We start from the raw sequence: 26566 nt of genomic DNA, 5'->3' as shown, positions 1-26566 counted from the left end.
TCTCCGCCCCATCACACACACACACACACACACACACACACACACACACACACACTCACAGACATACCCACTTCCCCCATTGGTGTACTTATAAAAGTGTTTTACTATAGTCTTGACTATAGTGTAAGTCCCTAGATTCTTGTCCCACCCCACCATATCCACATACCAGTATGTTTTGGGGACAGTTGATTAAATGTTCTCTTGTTTCTGATTTTGAGTGGTACATATCCAATATTTATTCAACTATGAATATGCTATATCCTTCATGTAGAATCCCTAAGGTCAAGCATTGTCTCCCTTTTTGTATCCCCCATGCCTAGTACAAGCACAATGCCTGGCCCATAGTAGATGTTTAATAAATACATGTTTGATTTTTGAAAAAAAAACTTATATATTGCCTGGTACAATTCTATGCAATCAGTAGGAGCTTAATAATTGTACAGTATTGCTTCTAATGATGAATTTTTCCCTGAATTGAACGTGAAGACTTACCTTATTGAATGTCCTAGTTAAATGGTTCCACAAAACATGACCTAAGCCAAATATGTGTATGTAGGGGATGTAAGGTAAGGAGAAAATGTTAGTTTTACAGGAGAAGAAATGAGCTATTTAACTGAAGCTTAAGGAAGCAGAGGCATTTGCAAAGTTAGATTCCATGACCAAGGGGAAGTAGTAGCTGCCTCCAGAGACTGGCCAGGTCAGGGATTGGAGTGTTTGAGAAAACTGTAAGGGCAGAAACAATCCTGGAGCCAAATGGTAGAAGTTGAGATCTGTTTGGCTAGAAGATGGCTGATAAGGGCAGAGGATGAAGAAAATGTTTCCCTAGATTATTCTTGGGCAAAGAGGGAAAGGCAAAGGAAAGAATAATAGGGCACAAATCTGGACTGGTATAAGGTCATTTCAGGGTCCTAGGATCATAAATCTATAGCTCTAAGGGACTCCTTGGGTTATGTCCTTATTGCAGGGTTGGGGATATGCTAATGAAACTTGGTTACAATGATTTGTACTGTGAAATTAAACTGGTTGGGATAATACTATGTAGCCTATACCTGAATTATTTTGACCCCTGCAGATATTATTTGTGTGATTAAGACCTGAGGAATTTGACATTCTTGTGCATTTTGGAAAGACACATGGTTTCCTTGTTTCACATTTCCCATCACATTACAGAATGTGCTTCTCAGTTATTTATGTAATAACTACTGGGAAAATCGTTGAAAGATGCCAGATTTTCCATATTTTGACACTAGTTGGAAAGAGCCTGGTGGTTTGCCTCCCCCATTAGCACTGCCAGTCATTTGGTAAAATTAACTCACTTCAACCACTTTGGGGAACTCATCCAAGGGCCTACACTAAAACAGATGGTAGATTTAAAAGACTCTATCTCTCTTGTTTTGCCCTATTCCATTTCAGCTGTAGCATTATTTAATTTCTTGTAAAATTCTGACTCACAAGATACCAAAGCTGAATCCTAAGTTCTTCTAAACCATAATGCAACCATAGAAATTATAGTGTGTTCAATGAATTAAAAAAAAGGGTGGTAAAGCATGTTCAGCTAAGTTTAATATGAACAACCTTCATTTGTGTTTCAAAATGGTATCTTTGGAACAGGCTGAGAGAGCACAGGGAGGCACTTAGGGTGTAGACTGGAAAGACTGCCATTGGCATGTATGGATGTCTGCACCCTGGGTCAAAGCCTCAATGGTCTTCAAATTAGCTATAACTTTGCATGTAAATATATAGTGTAAATTTTATGAAATAATTCAGAAAACTACTGAAACACTTAGGCTTCCTTGATAGAGCGTCAGTGACCTGCAGGCATTTTTAAGTATGAAAGAAATCAAGGTTTGAAAAAGCCTTCCATCATCTCCCAAAATATTAGCAATACCATGTTATCTCTTTAAGATGTGTCATGGAAATTTAAGTAGCGATATAATTGTCACTCTTGCATTTATTTAGTTCAACTAGAGTCCATTTCTTTTCTTGTTATGTAGTTCGCACATGTCCTCAACTCCGCAAGCCTGAGAATGGTGAAATCAGTTGCACATCAGGTGAAACATTATACAGGACGGTATGCTTGATAACCTGTAATGAGGGCTACAGACTGGAAGGAAGTCCCAGACTCACTTGTCAAGGAAATTCCCAGTGGGATGGGATAGAACCCCGGTGTGTGGGTAAGTTTTCAATCAGTAAACTACTTTGTTTACATCTGTTATAATCCAGTGTTTTCTTGTGATGACCTCCCCCTTAAACATGACTCACAAAAAATGAAGTTATATAAACTGTTGTAATCTGTAACTGCATGTGTATATTGTTTGTATTATGAAATATAATGCCTAATTTACCTGGAATAATTGAGGAAGTAGATGTTTGTTGTTCTGCATAAGTGAATTTTCCAAGTGATAAGTTTCTCTTGTAAAGTACCAAAGTTTTATTTCAACCATTTGGGATGGATATCTTTCCAAAATGTTTTCTGACCATAGTATTTCAGGTGTGATCTTACTAAGGCAGAGTAGAATAGAACTATTATTTTTCTTGTTCAGAATACTTTGCCTCTATTGATGCAACCTAGGAGAACATTAGCTTTTTTGACTCATGTCATATTGTCTTATATGAAATTTGAAGTCCACTAAAACCTCCAGAGGCAGCTAGGTGGTTCAGTGCATAGAGTGCCTGGGTCTGGAGTCAGGAGGACCTGAGTTCAAATCCAGCCTCAGACACTTACTAGTTATGTGGCCCTGGGTAAGTCCCTAAACCTGTTTGCCTTAATCCACTGGTGAAGGAAATGGCAGACCACTCTAGTATCTTTGCCAAGAAAACCCCACGGACAGTGTTGGTGTGTTATGGTCTACAGGGTCACAAAGAGTCAGATATAATTGAACTGAACAACTGAATGCTAAAAAATAAATAAATAAATAAAAACACACAACAAAAAAACAAAACAAAACAAAAAAAAACCCACATCTTTTTTTCACAGAAATTGTTGGCTAGCCACGCCTATCTAAATTATAAGTATGAAACTGATTTTTTAAACTCAGATGTAAAACTTTCCATTTATTCCAATTAAATTTTATTAGATTTGGCCCATTTTATTTAACCCCTAGAAATGTTTTGTGGACGTGCACTCTGTTACACAACACATTAACTATCTCTTGTAGCTTAACGTCATCAGTGGATAAGCAGGCCAACTCTGCTTTCATCAAAATCACTGACTAAAAATATTGAACAGCACAGAACCAAGTATGGCTCCTTGGTGAACTCCCATAGAGACCTCTCTCTGAGTTGATATTTTGCCTACTGATGATAGCTCTTTGGATTGACTCAGCAAATTCCTAAATGCTCCTACTTGTACAATCATCTAACAGCATCTCTCAACCTTGTTTAAAAGGATAGCATAACTTTCAAATACTTTACTGAAATATCTAAATATTTTATAAAAATCTAGAGATAACAAATCTCAGAATCTAAAATAAGTATACAACATTCAAGTATGCTATGAGATGCAAGATAACTGCTCTGTACTTGTAGTCAAGAGAGACCTGTGTTCATATCTCAGCTCGAGAGCTAGATGAATGACTGGGCAAGTAATCTAGTCTCTCCAAGCCTTGGTTTTCTTACATATAAAATTGGGGCAATAATACAAATGCTACCTGCCTCACAGGGATTGGAGAACCTTTTATTATGTCTACAGCATCCTCTTGATCTTCCAATCAACAAAGGAAATTGCTTTATTTTGGTATGATCTGCTCTTCATGAAGTCATCCTGGCTTTTCATAATATTGGTTTCCTTTCTCTTTAATTTTTCCAACAGTTAAGCACCCAGGTCTATAAGTTGCAGAATCTGCCTCAATGAGAGTGATATTTACCTTACTCCTATTCTTTCAGCCTTTCAAAGATCATTGACAGATAACTCAGCATCACATACCAACATTCTTTCAGTCTCCTGAGGCAGAGGTGTTAAGCCCATGGCCCATGGGCTGCATTACTTGTGAAGTATTTAATAAATAAAAATACAATAGAACATAATGTTAATACGTGGTTTTCTAAATTATTATCGTCCCATCCACTCTGAGCATCAGATAAATCCTTCTTTGAACTCCCTCTTGCCCTCAACATATGTAAAACAAAACAAAAAACCACTGTCTTTGTTTTCCATTGCATTCATTGCCAACCTCGGCTCCTTATGGGTTTTGGTATTCCTAATGCCATTCTTACAAAACCAGAACTAGCCTAGCAGTCGCTGAGACAAGGACTCATCCAGAAATTATGCCTCATTTGAACATGAGTTTCTGGGACTAGTGCTATGTAAAAACTATGCTAGGTCTGAGCCTGCTTTCCCCAGTGACCGAAAATGCATTTAAGGTGTAAGGGAAAAACATTTATACTTTATTCTTGCCATATATTTGAAGTAAATATTCCTTTCCAAAGCTTTTTTTTTCAAGAAAATAAACCAGACCACAATACTTTTAAAAATTAATTCTCATTTATTTACCCATATATACTTTCATGTTCTCTATATTAAAAAAATCTAAGTTGATTGATGCATTCTCTGTGTGCAGATAAATATGTATCTTTGTGGGAGGCAGTATATTATAATGGAAAAAGTGCTTTGGATTTAGAAGACATGGATTCAAATCCTGGTTGTAATGTTTACTACCTGTGTGACTTTGAGTCACTTTTTCAGTCTCATTTTCTACACCTTGAAAAAAAAATAAGTGTATTGGACTATCTGACCTTTCCAGCTCTAAATTATGGGTGCTGTTGGCAGTTCCCTCTGCCTTTCCTCATCAGAATAATATCTGCCTATCTTTCTAGAATTTCACTCCTCACAGCTTCCTGTCTCTCTTTGGCTGACTTCTGCAGGATATTGGGTCGATACTATCATTTCTTCTGCAGAACCTTTACCCAAACTTGGGCTGCACACTGAACAGTGATCAGCTTTCCTTTCCTCTATCATGAACTCTATGATGATGTTATGCCTTGCCCTCAAGGTTTACATCATTTCTTCAGCCTCTTTCTTCTTCCTTATTGGGCAGAATAAGATCCAGAGCAACAATTACCTTATTGCTTCTGTGGCCTCTAGAGTATGAAACTATCATTATGGCAAATCACAAATTTTTTAGCTACTCTCTTTTTTGTTAGCTGGTACTCCAGCAGACGTCGAGATAGTCGAGGTCCCCCAATCACGACAACATTATGCCTCCATCCCAGATTGTGATCTATTTCCCAAATTCTTTGTCAATTTTCTCCTTCTGTCCAGGTACTTTGTAGCATACTATGATGACATCACTTTTGTTTCTTCTTCCACTAATCATAACCCAAACACTCTGTCACCTCTTATTTCTGTATTTCTCACATCCATATAACTTCCTGGTATAAAATGGTCCTTTATTCCCTCTTTAAGCTATGGTGCTCCTTTTGCATAATATGTATTCTTTTAGAATCAAATTAATGAGATATGTCCCATGCCTGTGAGATCTAACTTCCCTCCTGTATTAAGATGTCTAGTTCATTCTGTTTATTACCCATACTTTGTGGATTTTTATGCAGACGTCTGAAGCCATGAATTGTGTTTATGTATCTGGAATATTATCTCTCATTAATTACTGGTCCTCTAGTCTGCTATTCTTTCTGGTTTGTAAATATTTCTTTTCATGCTATCAGGCTTGACAGTTGTCTCCTTCCCTCTCCCTTTCCACTGTAAAGCCCTCATGATTACATTTGTAAAACTATAGGCAGGCAAATATATTCTTACTGTCCCTTCTTAGCTGTGTTCCATCCCTGGACAAGATCTCATCATTCTATTTATTTTTAAAAGCCACAATCCAAAAATATAAATCCAATTCTGAGACACTGAGACTTGGCCTCTTAGCCAAATTTTTGCATATCAGAGTCACCTTTTTCTTCAGAATCCTCTGCCTCCAGGTGGCAAGAATCATGAAAAATATCACCTGTGACTTTAAGGTTTTTACCAGGATTCCATAATCCTTATCAATGCTTTTTTTAACCTGTTGTGTTATTTGTTCCCCCATGAATTAATAGTTTTGACAAGTCTTAGGACGTTCACCATCAAACCCCACATGTATGTCCCAAAGAGACAACATGCCTTTCTATTGTTTGTATCAGGTTGATGAAGAACCACCTCTTTACTTTTCAAAACAGAGTCACCAAACACCATTCTCATTTTCTTCCTCTGGCCCTAATGGATCCCTTCTCTCCTGCTAACATCTCTGGATCATTCCTTGGAGCACAACATGATGCTTCTGCCTGAAATGGTCCAGTTTCCCCTTATGCAGGAGAAAACTCATGTCTGTTTCTTGGGTCTAACTCAGAGGTCCTACTTTTTAGCTTCTTTTTCTGTGTGGCATTCTGTTGCACCCCCAGCCTTCTGATACAAGTTAGGACTGCCCTCTGCCTCTGCACATTGTTTTTCTTCCTTATTTCCTCCTTGAAAATGTTCTTATGTTCTTTCAAATAATACTTCTCTGATAGTCTAGAGAGAGAAGAAATGCATTGCCCCAAACCTCTCACTCTTCCACCTAGAACAAAAATCAATGCACTTTCCATCTATTTTATCTGTATATTATAATGCCTGTTTATTTCCATGCAGCCTCCTCCAATATTGTGTGTTTGTGATGTATTTATCATTGATATGATAGGACAAGGACTGTTTTTGCCTTGCTTTGTATCTGAAGTCCTTAGCACAGTTCCCAGCACTTAGTGAGTGGGCAATAAGAGTTTATTTACTGATTGTTCCTTGTACATCCATAAGTGCAGGGGTGTAAAAATGCTACAAATCAAAACTCAATTTATTGTTTTATTGGGTGCTCAGACTTAAGTAAGTGATGGAGAACATTTTAATAATACAGATTAAAATTAAAAATGTGTCGTGCATACATTTTTCCCAGAAAGCCAGTTGTTAAACATTTATGAGCACACCCCTGCATGTGTTACTTGATACTGTCAAGTGAGATAATATTTATAAAGCACGTAGCACAGTGCCTGGCACATAGTAGATACTATATTAATACTTATTCCATTCTTCCCTTGCCCTGTGAGAAACACAGACACTGTTTATTAGGTCACCACAAAATTCTACTTACCCCCTCATACTTCTCTGAAGCCAAATCCTCAATACTTCCTTAAATGACTATTAAGCACAGGGCCAACCTTCTCCCAAACCCCACCCAATAACACCAAGAATAATTTAAAATATACTTTACAAAGTATAGGGTGTCTCCAAAGTCTTACTGTAGTTTTAAGTTTTAATAACTTATATTTATTAAGTGTTAGCTTTAATACCTTAAAAATGAATTAAGACTTTGGGGACACCCTGTATAATGGAAAGAACACTGGACTTTGAGTTAGTAGAAACCTGGTTTCCTTCCTAACAGTGGCCTCCAAAGTTGTTTAACCCTTCAATAGTATAGAGTATGCATGACATTTTATCGCCCCTAAACCCAGCACAGTGATTGTATGATGACCTCTCAACCCCTAACCCAGCATGAAGAGGCCTAACCTTATCCTGTTCTTCTTTATCTCACTAGATCATTGCCCCAATTTCACTGGATGTATATTTGAAGGCATGTTATTCATATATTTTATGATATCCAATGATAAAAAGAAAGCAACTATCAGTAAATGTGAGTTTGAAAGTACTTCCAATAAAATTCAGTGTTAGGCATCATAAATTAAGGCCATCAGCTGGTTGCAAGCCACAGGTAGCAAAGCAAACTCTCCAATGAGTTTGTAAATTATTGCAAATTATTCTTGTAAATTATTTTAAAATGTGCAATTATACTGCATATATGTATATATACATGCTAAATCATATTATTTTTATTTTCCTCACAACACTTTAAATGCAGGTGTTTGTAGACATGTATTATACTCACACAGTGCATTCTGACAAAGATCAATCTCTTTTCTTACTATGTGGATTATAAGCTATGATGCAAAAGTTGGAACTATTTATAATATATTTAAATAGACATTGGGGAAAATCTATTTCTAGTCCATTAGGAAAAGCTAATTCAAATTGAAAGAACTATTCCAGTCTGGAAATGACCCAGACAGAGAGACTACAGTTGTGTAATAACAATGATAAACATATCACTTATGAAGGAGAAAAATGTATTATACTAATAACCTTTCTAGAGAACACATCTGAAATTAATTGTTACTGTGAAAGCAACATTAAATGTTTTACTAGAATACCATTTCTAATGTTGCTGTTCCACTGGGATGTTCAAATGAGCCACAATCAGATTCCTGGAAGAGATAAGCCTAGATATATTTCTGTGATCTGTATATACTTACATGCCTGTATGGGTGAGTATACTCCTCTTCATTATTTAAGCTGAATCCTAATTGTTTCTTTTTTTGATGGAAATTTTCTTATTCATCCCTAAAAGCAGTAAAGATAAAGCTAGATTTGGAGTCAGAAAATCCTGGGCCCAAATTTTGCCCTAAGTACTAGCTTTGTGACCCAGGGCAAGTAACCTAACTTCTGTCTGCCTTGGTTTCCTATTCCACAAAATGGAAAAAACCTCTACTTAACTCTAGAGGGTTGTTATGAGGGTCAAATGACATTAATGTATTTTGTAAATACATTAATACTTAAAGTACTATAGGAATAGTTTTTTTGGAGGGTAGGGGAAATTTCAACCAGTGATTTCATTGCTATGACACCTTCTACTGATGCAGATTATCAACTGCCTCTAATTTGTGGCCTTAGAGATTTGCTTGGAGGCACTGAAAAGTTAAGTAGCCTGTCTGAGTTCACACTAGTATGTGTTAGAGACAATACTTGAACTCAGGTTTGACTCCAAAATGGCTCTCTATCCATACTAACTCTTATAAAATGTTCAGCAACTGAGGCAGGATCGCCCAAGATTGCAAAAGCTATACTAGTTATGCTGTATAAGAGACCAGCTTGATTTCATTCATTCAGTAAGCACTTACTGTGCTTACTTATGCTTACTTAAGCACTTATGTGCTAGGCACTGTCCTAAGTGCCAAGGGATACAAAGAGGTAAAAAAGACAGTGCCTGCCCTCAAGCATCTGACAATGTAATTTGAACTCAGCTGTCTCCCTACTGCACCACCTAGCTGCATTGTGTATAGGCCACTGTGCCAGGCTTTGAGGAATGTAAAGTGGTGTAAAATATGATCTTTAACCTGAGAGAAAATAAGAAGGAAGAGGATTGGTTAGTAATGTACTTCTGGAAAACTATAAGATTCACTTACTATATGCTTAGAAACTTAATTTACACATATGAGGAGGCAAACAAATAGTGGTCTTATCATAAAGTGAGTCAGAAACTCTCCTAAGAAGTAAAGGAATCATTTTTTAAAAGATATGCCTGAAATTATCATTAACCACCATGGAGTCAGACCAGATATCAAAGTGTCATGAGAATTACAGGGGAAAAAAAAAAAACCTCAGCTAATCTTAGTTTGGCAGGGTGAGATTCTTATTCACAATTTGGTTTCAGCAACAGAGTCACATCATGGAATGGCCAGTTGCCAACCAAAGAGAAACACCCAAAAATGTTATTCCAGATGGCTTCCCAAGAACATAGTAGCAATAATTTACATAGGCAACTCTCTAAGACTATTTGTTGTAGAAAAGGTACTGATCTGTATTAGTAGAAGGAATTTCCCTCCCAGGAGTTCTCTACAAAACCTACTCTTTACCTTTATGGTGATCCTTCTATTCCTGCACCAATCTGTACTCTCCCAATCTATTTCTCTTGCTGTGGTTTCACTTGTCTTCATGAACAGCCTTGACCTCATGCTCTCTCATGTTAATATTCTTTCATGTTAATATTTCAATATCCCTCAGCCCTACCCTCCATTTATCATAGGTGAGTTTAGGAAATCAAAGGCCTAACCCCTTCCCCCCACAAATTCTCCCACCAAGTCTCACATTATATAATATTTAAGGTTTACAAAAGTTCACAAGTTAAGAAATGGGGCTAGAGATTAGTAATAGGCTCTATCTACCCAGGCATGGTAAAGCCTCTATTTTTCTTTTAAAATTATTTACTATGAACTTAATATTAAGCATCAAGACAAAGTAACTTTGCAACAATTTACATTTGAACAAATGGATTTCTAGAAATAGAATGTCATGACAACTTCAGTTACTTTTCCTAAATCTCCCTCCAGTTTCTTTGTACATTTACTCCCATTCAATTTTCCTTTTATGTGGTTATAGTCAGTAGATATTCTATTCTTTAAGGTGTGATTATTTTTGACTTTGAATTATTTCAGAGACGTCTTTCCATGTCTCTTTTACTTGCCAATCTGAATTGTATTATAGTGCTCCTTTTGAACCTCAATTTATTTGATAATTTCTCTACTGTTAGACATTTAGAGGGCTTTCAGTTTTTCAGTTTTTGTTTTTGTTTTGTTTTTGCAGTTTTTCTCTATTCCTTAAGTACTGAAAGAGCAAGCCGTCTCATTTGTCAATCTGTTTTATTAGTTCCCTAAATCCAATGACTCATTCTCCATACATAAGTTATAGCCCACACACCAGACCTTAATCTTTTTTTCTCATCCATTCTGCTCCTTCCCAATCACACTAGGATCCAGTTCACTCCTTTTTTAGCCAATTCCACTGTGCCTTTCGAACTCCTGCTTTATTCTCAACAAACTCTCCTACATCCTTGACTTTTTCAACTAACATTCCAGTTCTTTGCTTGAACAGAAATCTGATTTTTCCTGTGGATACCATGTCCATTGTAACCTTCTCTAATGCAAGTTATTCTTTATTCCTCTATCCCCCTCCCCCAAGCTCCTGAAGAGTTGTTATAATCTTTACTTCTCGCTGCTACAACCAGACAGTTCCTCTATGACCCTACCTACGTGACCCTCCTTTGAATAATATCCAAACTATTTGTGCTATCTTTTTCCCATCTTTGTTATTGTGATCTACCAAACTTCTTGGCCATTCTTCCAACTTCCTCATCGACTTTAATACTTGGTCCATGGTCTTCCTCTGTATTTTATCCTCTGGTTTATCACTCTTCTTTTACTTGTCTCCATACCCTTCCTTGACCCTATGATCTCTCATGTTAATATTGCAGTACCACTAACCATTCTGGACTGCATTCTAGACTGACTAGGGCAAGACTTTTAAATGCTTGAAAACAGCAATGTCTCCTCTCTTTTGACCCTAACCCTCACCCCCAGTTCCCAGTATTCTCTTCTCCAGACTTAAACATCATTAGTCTTTTCAACTGATCTTCATGTGATATGGCCCTTTGCCATTTTGCCATCCCGGATGCTGTCCAGTTTACAAATGCCCTTCCTCAAGTGTGGCATACCAAACAGAAAACAATACTCCAGACTGACAAAGATAGAGGACAGTGGGAATATCATCTCCTGGTTCCTGGAAGCTGTGTATCACTCAGTGCAACCTAGTATCACCCAATTTCTGCTGAATGAACATATCCCTTCTCCTCTTGCCAACATGGCATGCTATCTACCACTTCAATCCTAGTCATCCAGCCTAGTCATTCTAGAGCAGGAGATTATAACCTTTTTATGATAGACTCCTCAAAATAATGTTTCTAAATACTTAAAACACATAAGATCACAAAGAAAACCAATTATTTCGAAATGCAATTATCAAAATACTTTTCAAAAAATATACACAGATTCACATAACTCAGGTGAGGAGCCTTTTTTTTTAGAGGCAAGGTATATATGAGTCACCTACCAAGCCGACTTCTGACACTACCTGTGTGACTGTAGGCAAAATTATTAAACCTCTCTGGACCCCATACTTGTATGTAAAATGAAGGGGTTGGACAAGAAGGCTTCTGAAGTTCCCTCCATTTCTAGAACTATGAACCAATGTTCCCTTCCTCCTATTGGGAACATTAGTATCTACCACAGGTTCACTCAGGGTCTTTGTTACATCCACCTTTGTTTCCCCAATGTCCTGTACAATATTTTGCACACAAACGATACTTGACAAATATTTGTTGAATTCAATTCAATTCAGTTCAATTCAATTCAGTTTCAGTTCTCACTTTGATCACTGACCTTTCTCTTACATATATTACTAATTATAATTTTTTAGTGTCTAGTTCCTGTTTTTATTCTCTGACTCTAGGTCCCAACCTCTGTCATACTTCATAATAGTTTACTATGCTCTGTCAGGCTTAGACATATGATAAATGACAGCAATTTCAAAGCACAAAACATTAGAATAGTTGACCTTTATTCCTATTTGCTAGATAACCGTATGACATTTAATAAAGAAATTTATAAACTAAAAGCAAAATTTCCAAAATAAATGAGTCACTGTATGTGATTGCCTCCAAAAATTTCAAAATATGCATCTTGCCAAATATTATAAACTCAAGAATGTAAGCAAATTTTTGATAGTGTCCCAGAGAAATACAAGGTTTATGAAACCATCAATTCATAGTTTTCATTAATTAACAAAGTCTTGGAACAAATTATTACTTTATATGTGTGTATTGAGGTTGGGAGTGAGGGAACCTAAGCAATGGATTAGTAGGCTATTAAATTTGCCTAAGAGGACTAGTATTCAATCCTGGCTCTGACATTTAATACATATGACCTTGGAAAAGTCTCAACTTCTCCAGACTTCAGAGAGGTTTCAACGAGGATGTTTGAGGGTCCCCTCCACCTCTAAATCTTGCACTTGTTGTTCAGTAGTTCAGTCATGTCTGACTCTTGGTGACCCCATTTGGGTTTTTCTTGGCAAAGATACTGGAGTGGTTTGCCATTTCCTTCTCCAGCTCATTTTCAGGTGAGGAAACTGAGGCAAACAGGGTTAAGTGACTTGCCCATGGTCACATAGCTAGTAAGTATCTGAGACCAGATTTAAATTCACAAAGGTGAGTCTTTCTGACTTCAGGTCTGGCATTCTATCCACTGTGCCACCTAGCTATATTGTTAGACTATTTTTATAGTCTGTTATTATTATCATTGCATATATTTGATTATGTATAATCTATCAAATAAAATATTACAATTGTACATATTGTTTTCCTGCCAACTATCTCATTTTGTAGAAGATAAAACCAAGACCCAGAATGACTGAGTGACTTGGCAAAGGACACACAAGTGTTAAGTAGAAGATGAGGATTTGAACACAGGTGACAGCAAATTCCAAACTGAGGTCTTATTCCACAGTACCACACTACCCTGCTAATAAACCCACCTTGATGTGAGTTAGATGTGAGAGCAGACATTACAGCAAAGTCATAGTCGATCTTGTCTCTGCACAGATCAAATTATATTTCATGACAAAGTTATAAAGCATGCAAAAATAACTTTATTCTTACTGGAAATATGTAGTCACTATTTCTATTTTAAATTATGTTTCTTTATAGGAGTAGATTATCCTGAGCACAGTTGCCATGGTAGACACAAAGTGAATAATAAAGAAAATTTATAATTGTATAATATATATTATATATAATATAATATATAATTTATAATAATAAAGAAAATTTATAGTAAAAAGGAGAGATTTTGTATTTTAGTCAGCCAATTAAAACAATTTTATTGGCATGCATTACATTTCTATGAGTCCATAAAACATAATGAAGCAAAGCTTTTATAAATGTCATTGAACCTCAAGAAGCTATAAGAATCTCAATATATGAAAAGTAGGTTAAAACTCTGAAATACTCAAGGCAATAAATTCTGTTCAATTCAATTCATTAAGTATTTATTAAGTACCTACTATGTGTAAGAGATTGTGCTGGAAAAAGTGAGGGGGACAAACATTCTTAATGATAAAGTATACAAAACCATTGTAATAGCAAGCTACCTTGTCTTCCTTCCTCAAGTTTTTTGCTATTCCAGTCCGTCCTTCACTCAGTTAATCAAATTGATCTTCCTAAAGCACAGGTCTAATCATGTCACCCCTGCCCTGTTCAATAAACTCCAGTGACTTCCTATTACCTCCAAGACCAATTTTAAAATCCTCTGGCTTTTAAGAACTTTCATAACCTTGAGGGCTGGAATTTATTTGTTTGTTCATTTATTTATTCATTTGTTTGTTCATTTATTTGTTCGTTTGCCTTTTATTGCATCTGCAATGATACAAAGTGTAGGAATTTTTTTTGCCCCTCTTTGTATCCCCAGGTATAGCATGGTTCTTGTCACATAATGGGCTCTTAATAAATGCTTATTAATTGAACTTAAAAATCAAGAGATAATGCTTAATTTAGGTATATTCTATAATGCCTATTAAAAAGTTTCAAGTTATACAATTTTAGCACTATTCATTGGTGCAAGATGTAATTACAAGAAAGTGATGAAGTTGATTTTTGTAGCAAGCTTATGGAATTAGTCTCATTATTATCTTTCACAGTGCCTTTCATTTCAATTCATATTGCTAGTACTCATGTTTAAAACAATAGAATTTCAGAATTAAAACAGATACTAAGAAGGCATCTAGCTGAATCCATACCTGAAAAAAAAAAAGAATACCTTCTACATAGCATCCCCTATAAGTGGTCACTTAGCTTATTCTTGAGAACTTCCAGTGAGGGAGGGGACAGCTGTCAACTTTAGAGGCAAACCATTCAACTTTTAGATAATTCTAATCATTAGGAAGAATTTTGTTTTGTTTTGTGTTTTACATTTAGCTGAATTCTGACTCTTTGAAACTTCAACTCATGGTTCCAAGTTCAGCTCATTGAATGGAGCACTGGACCTGGAGTCAGGACGACTCTGAGTTCAAATCCAGTCTCAGATACTTACTAACTTTATGACTCTGGGAAAGTCACTTAGCTTCTGTTTGTTCTACTTTCCTTATCTGAAAAATAGGGATGATAATAATAGCATCTACTTTCCAGGGTTGTTGTGAGGCTCAAACAAAATAATATTTGTAAAGTATTTTGCCAATCTTCAAATACTATATAAACACTAGCTATTATATTATTATAACTATCCTAAAACTGCTTAACCAATAATTCTGAATAAATTAATTAGATAAATGTACAAACATAGTATTTTCAGCACCTTTGCGTTAAAAGAGGTAGTATAGCTGGTGGTATAGGTGGGTGTAATTCCGATTAGTCACAGACTATGTGACCCTGGGCACTTAACCTCTCTCTGACTCAGCATTCTCAGCTGTATAATAGGAATAATAATAGTCCTTATCCCACCCCCAAATTGTTGCGAAGATCAAATGAAGTAATATTTGTACAACACTTAGCACATGCTGGCACATAGTAGGCACGTAAATGCTTGGTCCCTTCCCCTCAAACATACACTTCTGTGATGGGATACAGGTCCAAATAAGGTGCAATTAAAGCATGCTGGCTATTCTGCAGGGACTCTATGGGTACTCAGTGTAAAATGACAATAGTCATTTAAAGGAATACTTGATGGCAGTAATTTTAAAATCATAGTATAAAGTAGGTAAAAGCCATAGCATGATACGGGTGGGGGAGGCGAATGCAGTATTTGGAGTCAGAGGACTGGGCTCAAATCCTGGTTCTGCCTCTTACCTAGATGATTTGGGGTAAAGAACTTAATCCCTCTAGGCCTCAGCTTCCTTAGACCAAGTGAAAGCCCCATCTATCTCTTACTCTATGACCCTGTAATGCAACTTCCTGTTTGAGGTGGGTTTTTTTGTTTGTTTGTTTGTTTTAGGCAATTGGGGTTAAGTGACTTGCCCAGGGTCACACAGCTAGTAAGTGTCAAGTACTTGGTCTGAGGCCGAATTTGAACTCAGGTCCTTCTGACTTCAGGGCCAGTGCTCTATCCACTGTGCCACCTAGCTGCCCTTGTTTTTTCTTTTTTAAAGATGTTTATAGTGATATGTGGGTATCAAAATGCTATGACTCAGTGAATAAGGTATATACAGATAAAATCCTGTACCTTATGACCTAGATGAAGCATTCATAGGTGGAAAATTCTTGATAGAAATGAGTATGGGTTTTTAAGAAGCCTAGTAACACTTTGAGTTTAAGAAAAGTACAGAGTTCACTTCCAGATTTACTCATTCTTTCCATCTCTCTTTTCCATCATGCTCCCTGGGTGAATTCTTTGGAGTCGACATTTTGTACTTGTTTCTTATGTGTTTGACTCATTGTGTACCTAGCAGCAACACTGGTTGGCAATAATACTGTGCCTTTAATGCCTTCTAATTTTGGCCTGATCAGTGTACCCTAATGTTTTTGTAGACTCTTTTACTCCTGGAGATATTTTATAAAAGTTAAGAATAATTTGCTCAGCCATGTTAGTTTGACTGAATGCTTTTGGTAAAAATGGACTTGTCATTTTATGACCATTTAGGAATGGGTGTTGTTAATCAGCCTGGTAAAGAGAAAACAGCCCTCAGTCTCCATCAGCTTCATGGTGACCCTTCTTGAACTTATTGATAATATATCATCTCTCCAGATAAAGAGCTCTAAGATTCCACAATCTTGACTGTAGCTGGAAGGAATTTATTAAGCATTCAAAAATTTACAGCCATTCAAATGACAGGGAGAGATAAGAAATGAACTTTTGCATTTGATTAAATGTTCCTTTGGTTTTAAAATATCAGGCGTCGCTAGAGCAGAGCAAAAAAAAATTGTAGTACTGACATTCCTCACTTCAAATGTAATATCATTTAACTGCCAACACTTCAATAACTTGAAAATGCTAAAGGAGATCAATTTTGAATGGTAAAAGAGTTTGGCATATGTCAATAATATAGTATCTAGTTCAATATTTTTTTCTCTTCTCTTTTTTTCTTCTTTTGTATTCTTTCAGAGTAGGGGTCATACCTTTAAGGGTTCCATTTAAAATGCCTTAGATCATTATCATCTTCTATACAATGATGATATTAGATGACTTCTAAGGAACATATTCCCTTGTTTTCAGAGCATTGATATGGTTTATTTCCCATAACAAAAGAGAAAACTTATTAGTGACTAATCCTATGCAAATAATAATCCTATACTACTACCAAAATAATAGCATTTATAGAGTACTTTAAGGTTTGTAAAGTATTTTACATACACTATCTCATTTAGTCCTTGCAACAACTTTGTAAGGTGGGTGCTATTATCTCAAAATCCATCAGAGTTTAAGTGACTTTCCCATGGCTAGTAAGAGTCTGGGACAAAATTTGAATTCATGTCTTCTTGACTCTAAGTCCAATGATCTATCTGACATCTTCTAGCTGCATTTAGACTAAATGACCACTGAGGTCCCTTGCAACTCTGAAATTCTTTGAGTCTGATTCTATAAGTTATCCTTATACCAAGGGCAGTATTCTGTGATTACGTTTCACTGACAATAGAACAAAGAGAAAAGGGCCTCATTAAAATCATAGGATGGAATGAAAGAAGAGTTTACTCGCAGTGTGATTACATACTTGGGGAAAAGAAACTCATGAAGTTGAGTCTCTTAATTGGGAATAGCTTTTAACATGCTAAAGATGGCAATTATAACCCAATTTAGCAGTGCATACTTATAAAATCAAATAGAGATATTCTGACCTTTTAGCTTATATAAAAGGTCATGTAGGAATACAGATCCTCCAAAAAAGCAGGCACAATAATAGTTAGCACTGTTTGGAACAGCCATTAGAAGTTTATCTACTCTTTTGCATGTTGAGAAGGTAGTGAAGGTAAGTTTATGAGTATCAAGCATCCTGTTGTCTTACCATGGTGTGCAAATTAAATGGAACAAAGCAAAATAATTAAATGCAATGATATACAATAAACCTTGGAACTGCAAACCATCTTTATTATCATACATCGTCTTTAAACCTTGCATAATCTTGTCCCTCTCCTATCTTTGCAGTCTTCTTATAGTTTATCCTCTACCACCCCACTCTAATTATGTTGGTCTATATGCTGTTCCTCACAACATTTGTAGTGGCTGTTCACCATGTCTGGAATGTTCTCCCTCCCCACCTCCTACTCTTAGTTTCCCTAGTTTCCTTCAATACCAGGCTAAACTTCCACCATCAGTAGACTTTTCCCAGTACTCTGTCCCCTCCTCCCATTGGTGCCTTCCCTCTGAAATTACCTTCCAGTTATACTTTACATATCTTATATGTTATATTTGCCATTAAATGTGAGCTTCCTGAAAGCATGGACCATGTTTTTGCCTTTCTTTACTTCCAGAGTACTGAGAACAGTACCTAGTGCATAGTAAATACTTAATAAATGTTTATTGATTAACTTGGCACAATCACTTATTTTACACAAATTGGCACTGTGCTCACAAGATTTTGACATTTTTAATTCTTCATGATGAAATCATACTTTTATCACAGTGAATATTAATCCCTAAACTTACCAAGAACCATGATTTTTACTTTTCAGAGAAAATAAAAAATAAATATTTACAATAAGATAGCTTGTAATAACATTCTTGTATTTATCTTCTTTAGAACGACATTGCCCCATTTTTCAGAAGCCCAAAGGTGTGACCATTCATCCATCAAGCTGTGGAAGAGGATTAGCTAAGATTGGTACTGTGTGTCAATTAAGTTGTCCCCCAGGATTCATCTTATCTGGAGCCAGGGGAGATGTGAGATGTACCAGTTCGGGGAAATGGAGTGCCAAAATTCAGACAGCTATTTGTAAAGGTATGTAGTCCATTTCTACAAATTAAAGGAAGAAATTCCTGACCAAAGCCATGTTAGCACTAGATGAACTATGCATGAAATTCATGATCCATTATGTATACCATCATTGTCATCATTCTGCATTAATGGAACACCCTTTGGGTATATGAGATCCTACTAAGGGCTCAAAGGTTTACATAATCATTTTTTGTGCCTCTCTTCTACTCCCACAGACACACTAACTCTTTGTAAATGTTTGTAATAAGGTACAATTTGTGTTGTTCTCTTTTATTCTGGGAGAATTAAGTATTGTCCAGGAAAATGCATCTTCAATGATTGAAAGCAGAGTCCAGGGAAATAAACTATTATATTTATGTAGCATGATAAGCTCCTAGCAGGATACCCCAATATATCTGAGTTAGGATCCTCCTCAAAACACCGCTTGTGAGACCCTACAGTTATGTTTACTTCCATTAGTTAGCTTGAAGACACACTTCATTCAAAGCAAAGAAGTCTGATGAAATAGCATAGTAATAAAAGTAACAATAGAACAGTATCTTTATAAATTTTGAGGTCACTTTCTCCAAAATATGCACATGTACTTAGAGATCGCAAATGGCGTAATCACACAGCAAGAATCTATGTGGCCAAGGGAATTGTGTGGAGGCAATTCTAGGATATGTATGTCAAAGCACAATTCATGTCTCCAAAAATTCAAAGACGCTGATATTTTCTGGTGATACCATAGAGCTTCTCTCTGACTCTCCTTCTTCCCATGGAGCTTTGCTCCCAGATTCCTTTTGCCAAATACCATGGCTCAACTTTTTTTCTGTTATGCCCCTTATCTTCATTCTAGTTAGTCTTCGAGACTACATAGATATATTAAAGACCTGATACTCTGTCCTTCCATCCACTGGGGGAGAGAGAATTCTGAGATTAATGATCATCTCCCCTTACAGGGAGGACTACAATTCATCCCTCTCAGCCGATTGTGATGAAGTCCCTTAGTCATCTCTTTCAGACAATGGTATTTAACTCTTGCTCTCAGTCCATTGCTGGTATAATCTAACACATACCTAGGCTGAGGTTCTATCTATTGTTAGGGCTCTTCAACTCTTATTCTTTAAACTATACCTCTTTACTTCTTATCAGTGCCCTGATTCAAAAATCTCATCTAACATGGTCAGAAATTGTTTAGTTCTCATTCCTTATATCCCACTTACCTTGTATTTAGTCTGTATATACTTACATATGAATGTTATCTTCCCTGGTAGAATGGAAACTCCTTGAGGGCAGGCATTTTACTGCCTAGAACAATGCCTGATTCATAGAAGGGGTATAATAAATGTTTGTTGAACTAAATTGAAGATTCAATAGTCAATGAAGCAATTTCTTCCTCCAGGGTCAAGTTCAGTGTCTGGCCCAAAGTAGGCCCTTACATTTTTTAATTGAACAAACAACTAGTTCTTTGCTTCACCTTAGGGTGCTAGAAGAAGAAAGAGAGGGACTCAACACTGCTTCCTTTGCCAATGCCATTAACTCTTTGTTCTTTCATCTCACGCCTTCCTCCTACCTACCCTGGGCAGGAAATTCCCGAGTCCCTCCAACTCTATCAGGAAACCCGAGAAGAGAGGCACAGTTGTTCCTAATGCTTGGTTTATTTTTCTCCAGATTAGAGATGCGCAAGTCCCTAACCTGAAACTTGAAAAGACAGAAAATCTCAGATGAAACAACCCATGTCAGTAACTTCCAAGAAATCCGTGTGGTCATATAACCTTAAAGCAATTTTCAGAAACAAGAATTGCTGAAGGGAGAGAGAAAGAAATGTTATGGTCAAAACTCTAACCACTGTTCTCCTAGATTACTATATGAATCTAGTTAAATTTCCATCCTTTAGTAAACACAATTGCAAATCTCAAAGACTAGATACTACTGAAAAGGGAAGCTGGTGGGGATCCAGACCCAATTTCTGTAATACTACTTATTTCTGGGATTCTGCATATTGCTTTTTAATATGCATTTGTTGTTGTTGCTGTTTAAATCAGAATAAATTTATTTTAATAGACATTAGCTGTGCAACTTACATAACATATCTTGAAATGTATTTTTGAATATTGCATTTTTTTTTGAAGCAGTCGGTGTTAAGTGACTTGCCCAGGGTCACACAGCTAACAAGTGTCTGAAGTCAGGTTTGAATTCAGGTCCTCTTGACTCCAGGGCTGGTCCTCTACCCACTGTACCACCTAACCTCCCCTATATTGCCTTTAAAAAAAATGTATTGATACCTTGTGTTTTTACGTGACCTTCATTTCCAGATAGATCCTTGCTGTTCTCTACTACCCATTGATCTACTATTTGTAATTAAGAATTTTAAAAAGAGAGAAGGGAGAAAAAAAGCAAAACTAATCAATATCACTGAAGTCTGATTGTATATGCAATGTCCCATACCCATGATACCTCACCTCTGTAAAGAAGGGAAGGAGATAATGTTCATTTATTATTAAAGAAAGAAACCTCCTCCTTGAAGTTTTATTGTAGAATTGTAATGTTTGAGGCTTTTTTTGTTGTTGTTGTTCTTAATTGAGTTCTGCGAAATTGTTTGGAAAATTTAACTTTAGCTGGAGTTCAGAATGAGGTTAAGGAGTGGGTCCTGATGTGTTTTGCAATCCTAAAGCCGCTGTTTTGGCTGCCAGATTTATTTATTAGCGATGCAATAAAAGTATCAGAGGAAGTGGTTCGGTTTCCTTAGGCCTCCTGAGCAAAATGGAATTTGATGTCGGTTCTTCTCTTCCTTGCTAGTGAGCTTTGAGACCATTTATTTTCTAGCACTGTAATTTAGATTAGTAACTAAATGTAATTTATAAAGGATTTGGAAGAGATGCTCTAGTCCAGAGGAAAGAATAAAATTCTTTAAAATTACTAGATGAGCTAAAAATTTGGATCATATTGGCTTCACTCTCTTCATGGAGGATTGGATGTCAGAGTGACAGGAAACTGCAGAGATCTTGCCTCCACTGCATGTGAGGAAGGAATTATTTGTCCAATATAGTACTGTGGTTTTGGAATTCTGAGTCAACATTGACACCTGTTCTCTGAGGGGTTTGCCTTGCCTGAACTTCTTTCAAACCTTGGAAAATAAATAATCAGCACAGGAGTAGGAGGCAGTATAATACAAGAGAAAGATTTGGATTTAGAGGAACCAGAGTTCAGATCCCAACTCTGACACTTAATATTTGTAAGCTCCCTGGGCCTCCAGTTCCTCATCTGTACTGATGGGTGTATTAGATGGCCTCTACTACACCTCTAATGCTGGCAGCTAGGTGGTATCGTGGATTGAGCACCTGGAGTCAGGAAGACCTAAGTTCAAATTTGACCTCAGAATTTACTAGCTGTGTGACCCTGAGGAAGTCACTTAACTCTGTCTGCCTCAGTTTCCTCTTCTATAAAATGAGCTGGAGAAGAAAATGGCAAACCACTGCAGTATCTTTGCTAAGAAAACCCCAAATGAGGTCATAAAGAATCAGATACAACTGAAACAACTGACCACCACCACCAATAAGAGGTAACTTCCAGAATATTCACCTAAGAAACCTCCTTCATGGTGATTTGTATTAACCCAAATATTATAAGAAATTTGGCAAATGAAGATAAGATGTTAAAATTCCACAAAAAGATGAGTCCATTATTTTCTCCCTATGCTTACAAAAGATTATATTATCAGACGTGGCCATAATTTGCTCCAGAATCCTGGTGGTGGTTTGTTCTTTAAATGACTTTATTTATTGGCACAGATGTTAGACATTATCTATATTCCTTTTATGTATCTGAATATTTTTTGCACTTTTTTTGTTCAGATATTATTTCACTGGTATAGGGAGTTTCAGTGACGAAGTCTCTTCTGCCAAATGCAGATCAGTTATTATTCTCCAACTTAATGCCTTCAGAGAATTTCCTGAGTCTCTAAGAAGTTAAGTGACAGGGTCACACAAACATTATGTGTCAGAAACAAAACTTAAAACCACGTCTTCTAAATATTAAGGCTGCTTTTCTATCCACTATTCCATGCTATTTTTCAGATGTTAAAAAAAGTAATCACCTTTCTACCTAGAAATCCAAGTTAATCAAAAAAGCATTTATTAACTATATGTTATCTGCAAGGCACTGTACTAGGCAGTCAGGATGAGAAGACAAAATCTAAAATGATTCTATCCCCCAAGAAGTTTACATCTTACTGTGAGGAGAGAGAGGAGGATATGAAGGAAAGGAAACAGAGAAGATAACTTTCTATCCTCATGCCTAAGATTAAGATACTAACATTGTTTATTAACTCCAAGTACTTGAATTTTCAAATGGAGTTGTGATCTCATCAATACAGGTGTTTCCTCCAATGAGGCAAATCAGAAGCCCATTCTGAATGGTTTTTGTCCATGTCCTCTCTTATATTAGCTACCCAAAATGATGGGGGGGGGTGGTTATAATGGAATAAAAAAGTCTGAGTAGGTGAAAAAAGCATTTCATCATATCTGACTTTTCTAAACCATCCAGGTTTATTATATTTTACAATCCCTAAGGAGTTATGTAAATATCAGTTATTAACAGAATTATTATGCAAATGATTTGCATTCTGCTAAGTCTATAACATTCCTGAATGACGTTGACTACATGACCTTTCTAACAGCCATTACCATTGATCTTCCATTCATCCCCTACCAATAACCAAATCAACTGGTACTGACTGGGCTATGGCTAGTAAAACCCTCAGAGACAACATCTTTCCCCACTACATCTTCCTGAAATTCTAATCCCTATCAAACTTGGCCCTCCTCCTCCTCAACTCACAGCCTATCCCTCCTCCTAGAGACCATCTTTTCAGATTCTGTGTCTTTGCCCTCATAGAAACCTAGACATTTTTAGAGAATAACTCAACCTGAGCTGCTCTCTTTAGTGCCAATTGCTCCTTCTCTGATTCTTTCGGACATCGTCAGAGAGTAAAAGTCAGCATACTACATGTTCCCCTTTGTCATTTTCACACCCTCCTGCCACCATCATTCATCACCCATTAAATCTCTCCCCCTTTAAATTTCCCTCAGTTTCTAATACTGTGGCTCAGTTTTTGTTACTGTTGTTACTGGTCTCCCTCTAGTTTTGAAAACGTTAGTAGTTGTTTTATAGTTTTTTCTCTCTACTCCCTTCCGTCATGCTTAGGGACTTAAATATCCATATTGATGTGCCTTCCAATACTTTGACCTCCCAACTCATCATCCTTCCCAACTCCCATTACTTCTGCCTTTTCTCTACTTCACATACCTCCCTGAGGGCTGGGCACCCTAAAACCTTACCATCCCACAAAACTACCTTCATGATATTGATTCTCTTATTTCTTCCTCAGATTCATTATTCCTATATCTACTCTTCCACTTCACAGTAACCTCCATTCTCTCAATCTCTCCTATTCTACCAGCATACCATTCTGCTCTGACCTCATGCTCTTCCTTTCATACCTTTGATCCTATAATTAATGAATTTAATTATCCTCCATCTGTAAATCTCTTGCTTTTTAACACCTTCTGTACCACCTAATTCTTAGCTCTCTATTATCTTCCTCCACTCCTCCACTCCTATTACCATACTGATAAAAAAAAGTTGAAGGAAACCACAAAATCCTATTGGTTGAGTCTACCACCAATTGATGTTGTCTAATCCCAACCACACCTTCAATGCTGACTAGCAACCCTTTCTTTTTCCCTGACTCCATATCACTCCCAGAAATGCATGTACCAGACTTCTCCCGCAGCCTCCACTATCACTACCCAACTTACTCCCTTTTAGATGATGACAGTAACTCCCACTTGACTAAGAAAATCAAGGACTCCTTTTGCAAGCTCCTTCATCTCCCCTACTCCACACTTTAAACTTCCAATGGAGGCAGGGAGGTGACACAGTAGATAGAGCACTGAACCTGGAATCAGGAAGACCTGAGTTCAAATCTGGCCTCAGACACTTACTAGCTGTGTGACCCTGGGCAAGTCACTTAAACTCTCTTGATCTCAGTTTCCTCCACTATATAATGGGGATAACAATAGTCCCTACTCCCAGGGTTGTTGTGAGGATCAATTGAGATAATATTTGTAAAGTGCTTAGCACAGTGCCTGGCTCATAGTAACTAGTGCTATATAAATGTTAGCTAATAGTAGTTGTGGTCATCATACTTGCCATCCAGAGTTGCCATAAGGATTCCAGTCAGCTCAATTTTTAATCTTACAATGTGAAGCATTTAGCACCATACCTGGCACATGTTAAGCACCAAATAAACATTCATTTCCTTCTTCTTTTTCCTTCCTTAAGTATTAATGCTCCTCTCATGTGGTCCAGTGTCTAAGGAAGAAGGGGCCCCTATCCAAGTATAATAACACCTCTTCTAATACCTTAGTTCCCATATCCTACCATCTTTTCTTGGAGCTTGTCTCTATTAAACATTTTTCTCATCTTCAATTCTATCTTGACATACTAGCTCCTTCCCTGCTGCCTACAAAGATGATCAGGTCAGTCTTATTCTGAAAAAAAAAATCCACCCAATCTCTTGTCATCCCCTCAAGCCATCATCTTACATATAGCTCTCCTTTTCAATGTTAAATTCCTAGAGTCATCTTTGCTGACTTCTTTTCCTCCCTGCCAACTCGCTCTTCAATCCTATGTTATGTTGCCTAAAAGCCCATCACCCTACTGAAACTGTTTTCTCAGAAGTTACAGATGAACTCTTCAGTGCTAAGTCTGAGTGCCTTTACTCAGTCCTGGAGCTCTCCTCAGCTTTTGATATTGTTGATTACCTCCTCTGCCTGCATACTTCTTTAACACTGCTCTCCACTGATTCCTTTCCTAGTTCTCTGGCCATTCTTTTACAATCCCCTTTGCTAATTCATCATACTTCTCCCACCCTTTAAATATGAATGTCCCTGATGGCTATGAAATGGGGATTATAACAGCATCTACTTCATTATGTTATTATGAGGATCAAATGAAATAATGAGTAGAGTGCTTTACAAACCATAAAATATTATATAAATTTCACCTACCATAATTACCATTATCTTTTTTTTTTTTTTTTTACCATTGCTCTTTTCTGAGCACTCTTCTCAATCTAAAGTCCTTTGGAGATTACATTAGCTTCCATGGGCTCAACTATTATCTCTGTACAGATGACTCCCAAATCCATATATTGAATCTAGGTCTGTGTTGTCAACTGCTTGTGGGGCATTTCAACCAGGCAGTCCCATCAGCATTTCAAACTAAACCTGTCTAAATTGGAAACATCCCCCTATCTGTTAAGGGTAACATTATCCTTTCAGTCAGCTCAATTTTTAACCTTACAATCATCTTTGATTCTTCTCTCTCTCTTAACCCCCTTTTTATACAGTTTATGTTTTGGCCAAATCTGATATTTTATTTCCTGATTCTATCTGTTCATACAAGCCATCCTCCATATCTAGAATTCATTTCCTTCTCATTTCTTCATTGAAGGTCCTTGGTTTTCCTTCATAGCTCAGTTCAGGTACTAAGTCCCCAACTTCCCTGTTCCTCTATCCCTCGGGCATGTTCTCACTCTCTCTTCACATTACCTAGAATTTGCTTTTCTGAGCACATGATATATCCACCACCATCTCCTGCCCACAATAAAATGTGTACTCCTTTTGAGCAAGAATTATACAATTTTTATCTTATCTCCAGTGCCTAGAGCAATATGTTATACATCACAGTTGCTTACCATGAGTTTATTGAATCAGATCAAATCCTAAATGAATTAATTATATCATGAATCAATGTATTTATATTTTTTCTTTATATATTTTCTGAGTCAGATGTGGAGGTTCCTCAAATCACCTGTCCTAAAGACATTGAAGCCAAAACCCTAGAACAGCAAGATTCTGCTAATATTACTTGGGTTGTACCAACAGCAAAAGATAACTCTGGTGAAGAGGTAAGATATGCATATAG

The 26566-nt window shown here is 36.8% G+C and overlaps 1 protein-coding gene across 1 annotated transcript in view; it reads left to right on the top strand.

Moving 5' to 3' along the window:
* Positions 1 to 26566, top strand: part of SVEP1 (sushi, von Willebrand factor type A, EGF and pentraxin domain containing 1) — a 318257-nt gene that overhangs the window by 142630 nt on the left and 149061 nt on the right. Inside the window, exons 6-8 of the mRNA XM_027839092.1 lie at positions 1995 to 2174; positions 18398 to 18595; positions 26431 to 26549. Of these exons, the coding sequence (XP_027694893.1) occupies positions 1995 to 2174; positions 18398 to 18595; positions 26431 to 26549 (497 nt within the window). The remainder of the gene's footprint in view (positions 1 to 1994; positions 2175 to 18397; positions 18596 to 26430; positions 26550 to 26566) is intronic.

This window comes from Vombatus ursinus, unplaced genomic scaffold (assembly GCF_900497805.2).
Source record: "Vombatus ursinus unplaced genomic scaffold, bare-nosed wombat genome assembly UNPS02014832.1, whole genome shotgun sequence".
NCBI lineage: Eukaryota > Metazoa > Chordata > Mammalia > Diprotodontia > Vombatidae > Vombatus > Vombatus ursinus.
The sequence above is the reverse complement of the archived record's forward strand: the minus strand, read 5'-3'. Positions and strand labels throughout refer to the sequence as shown.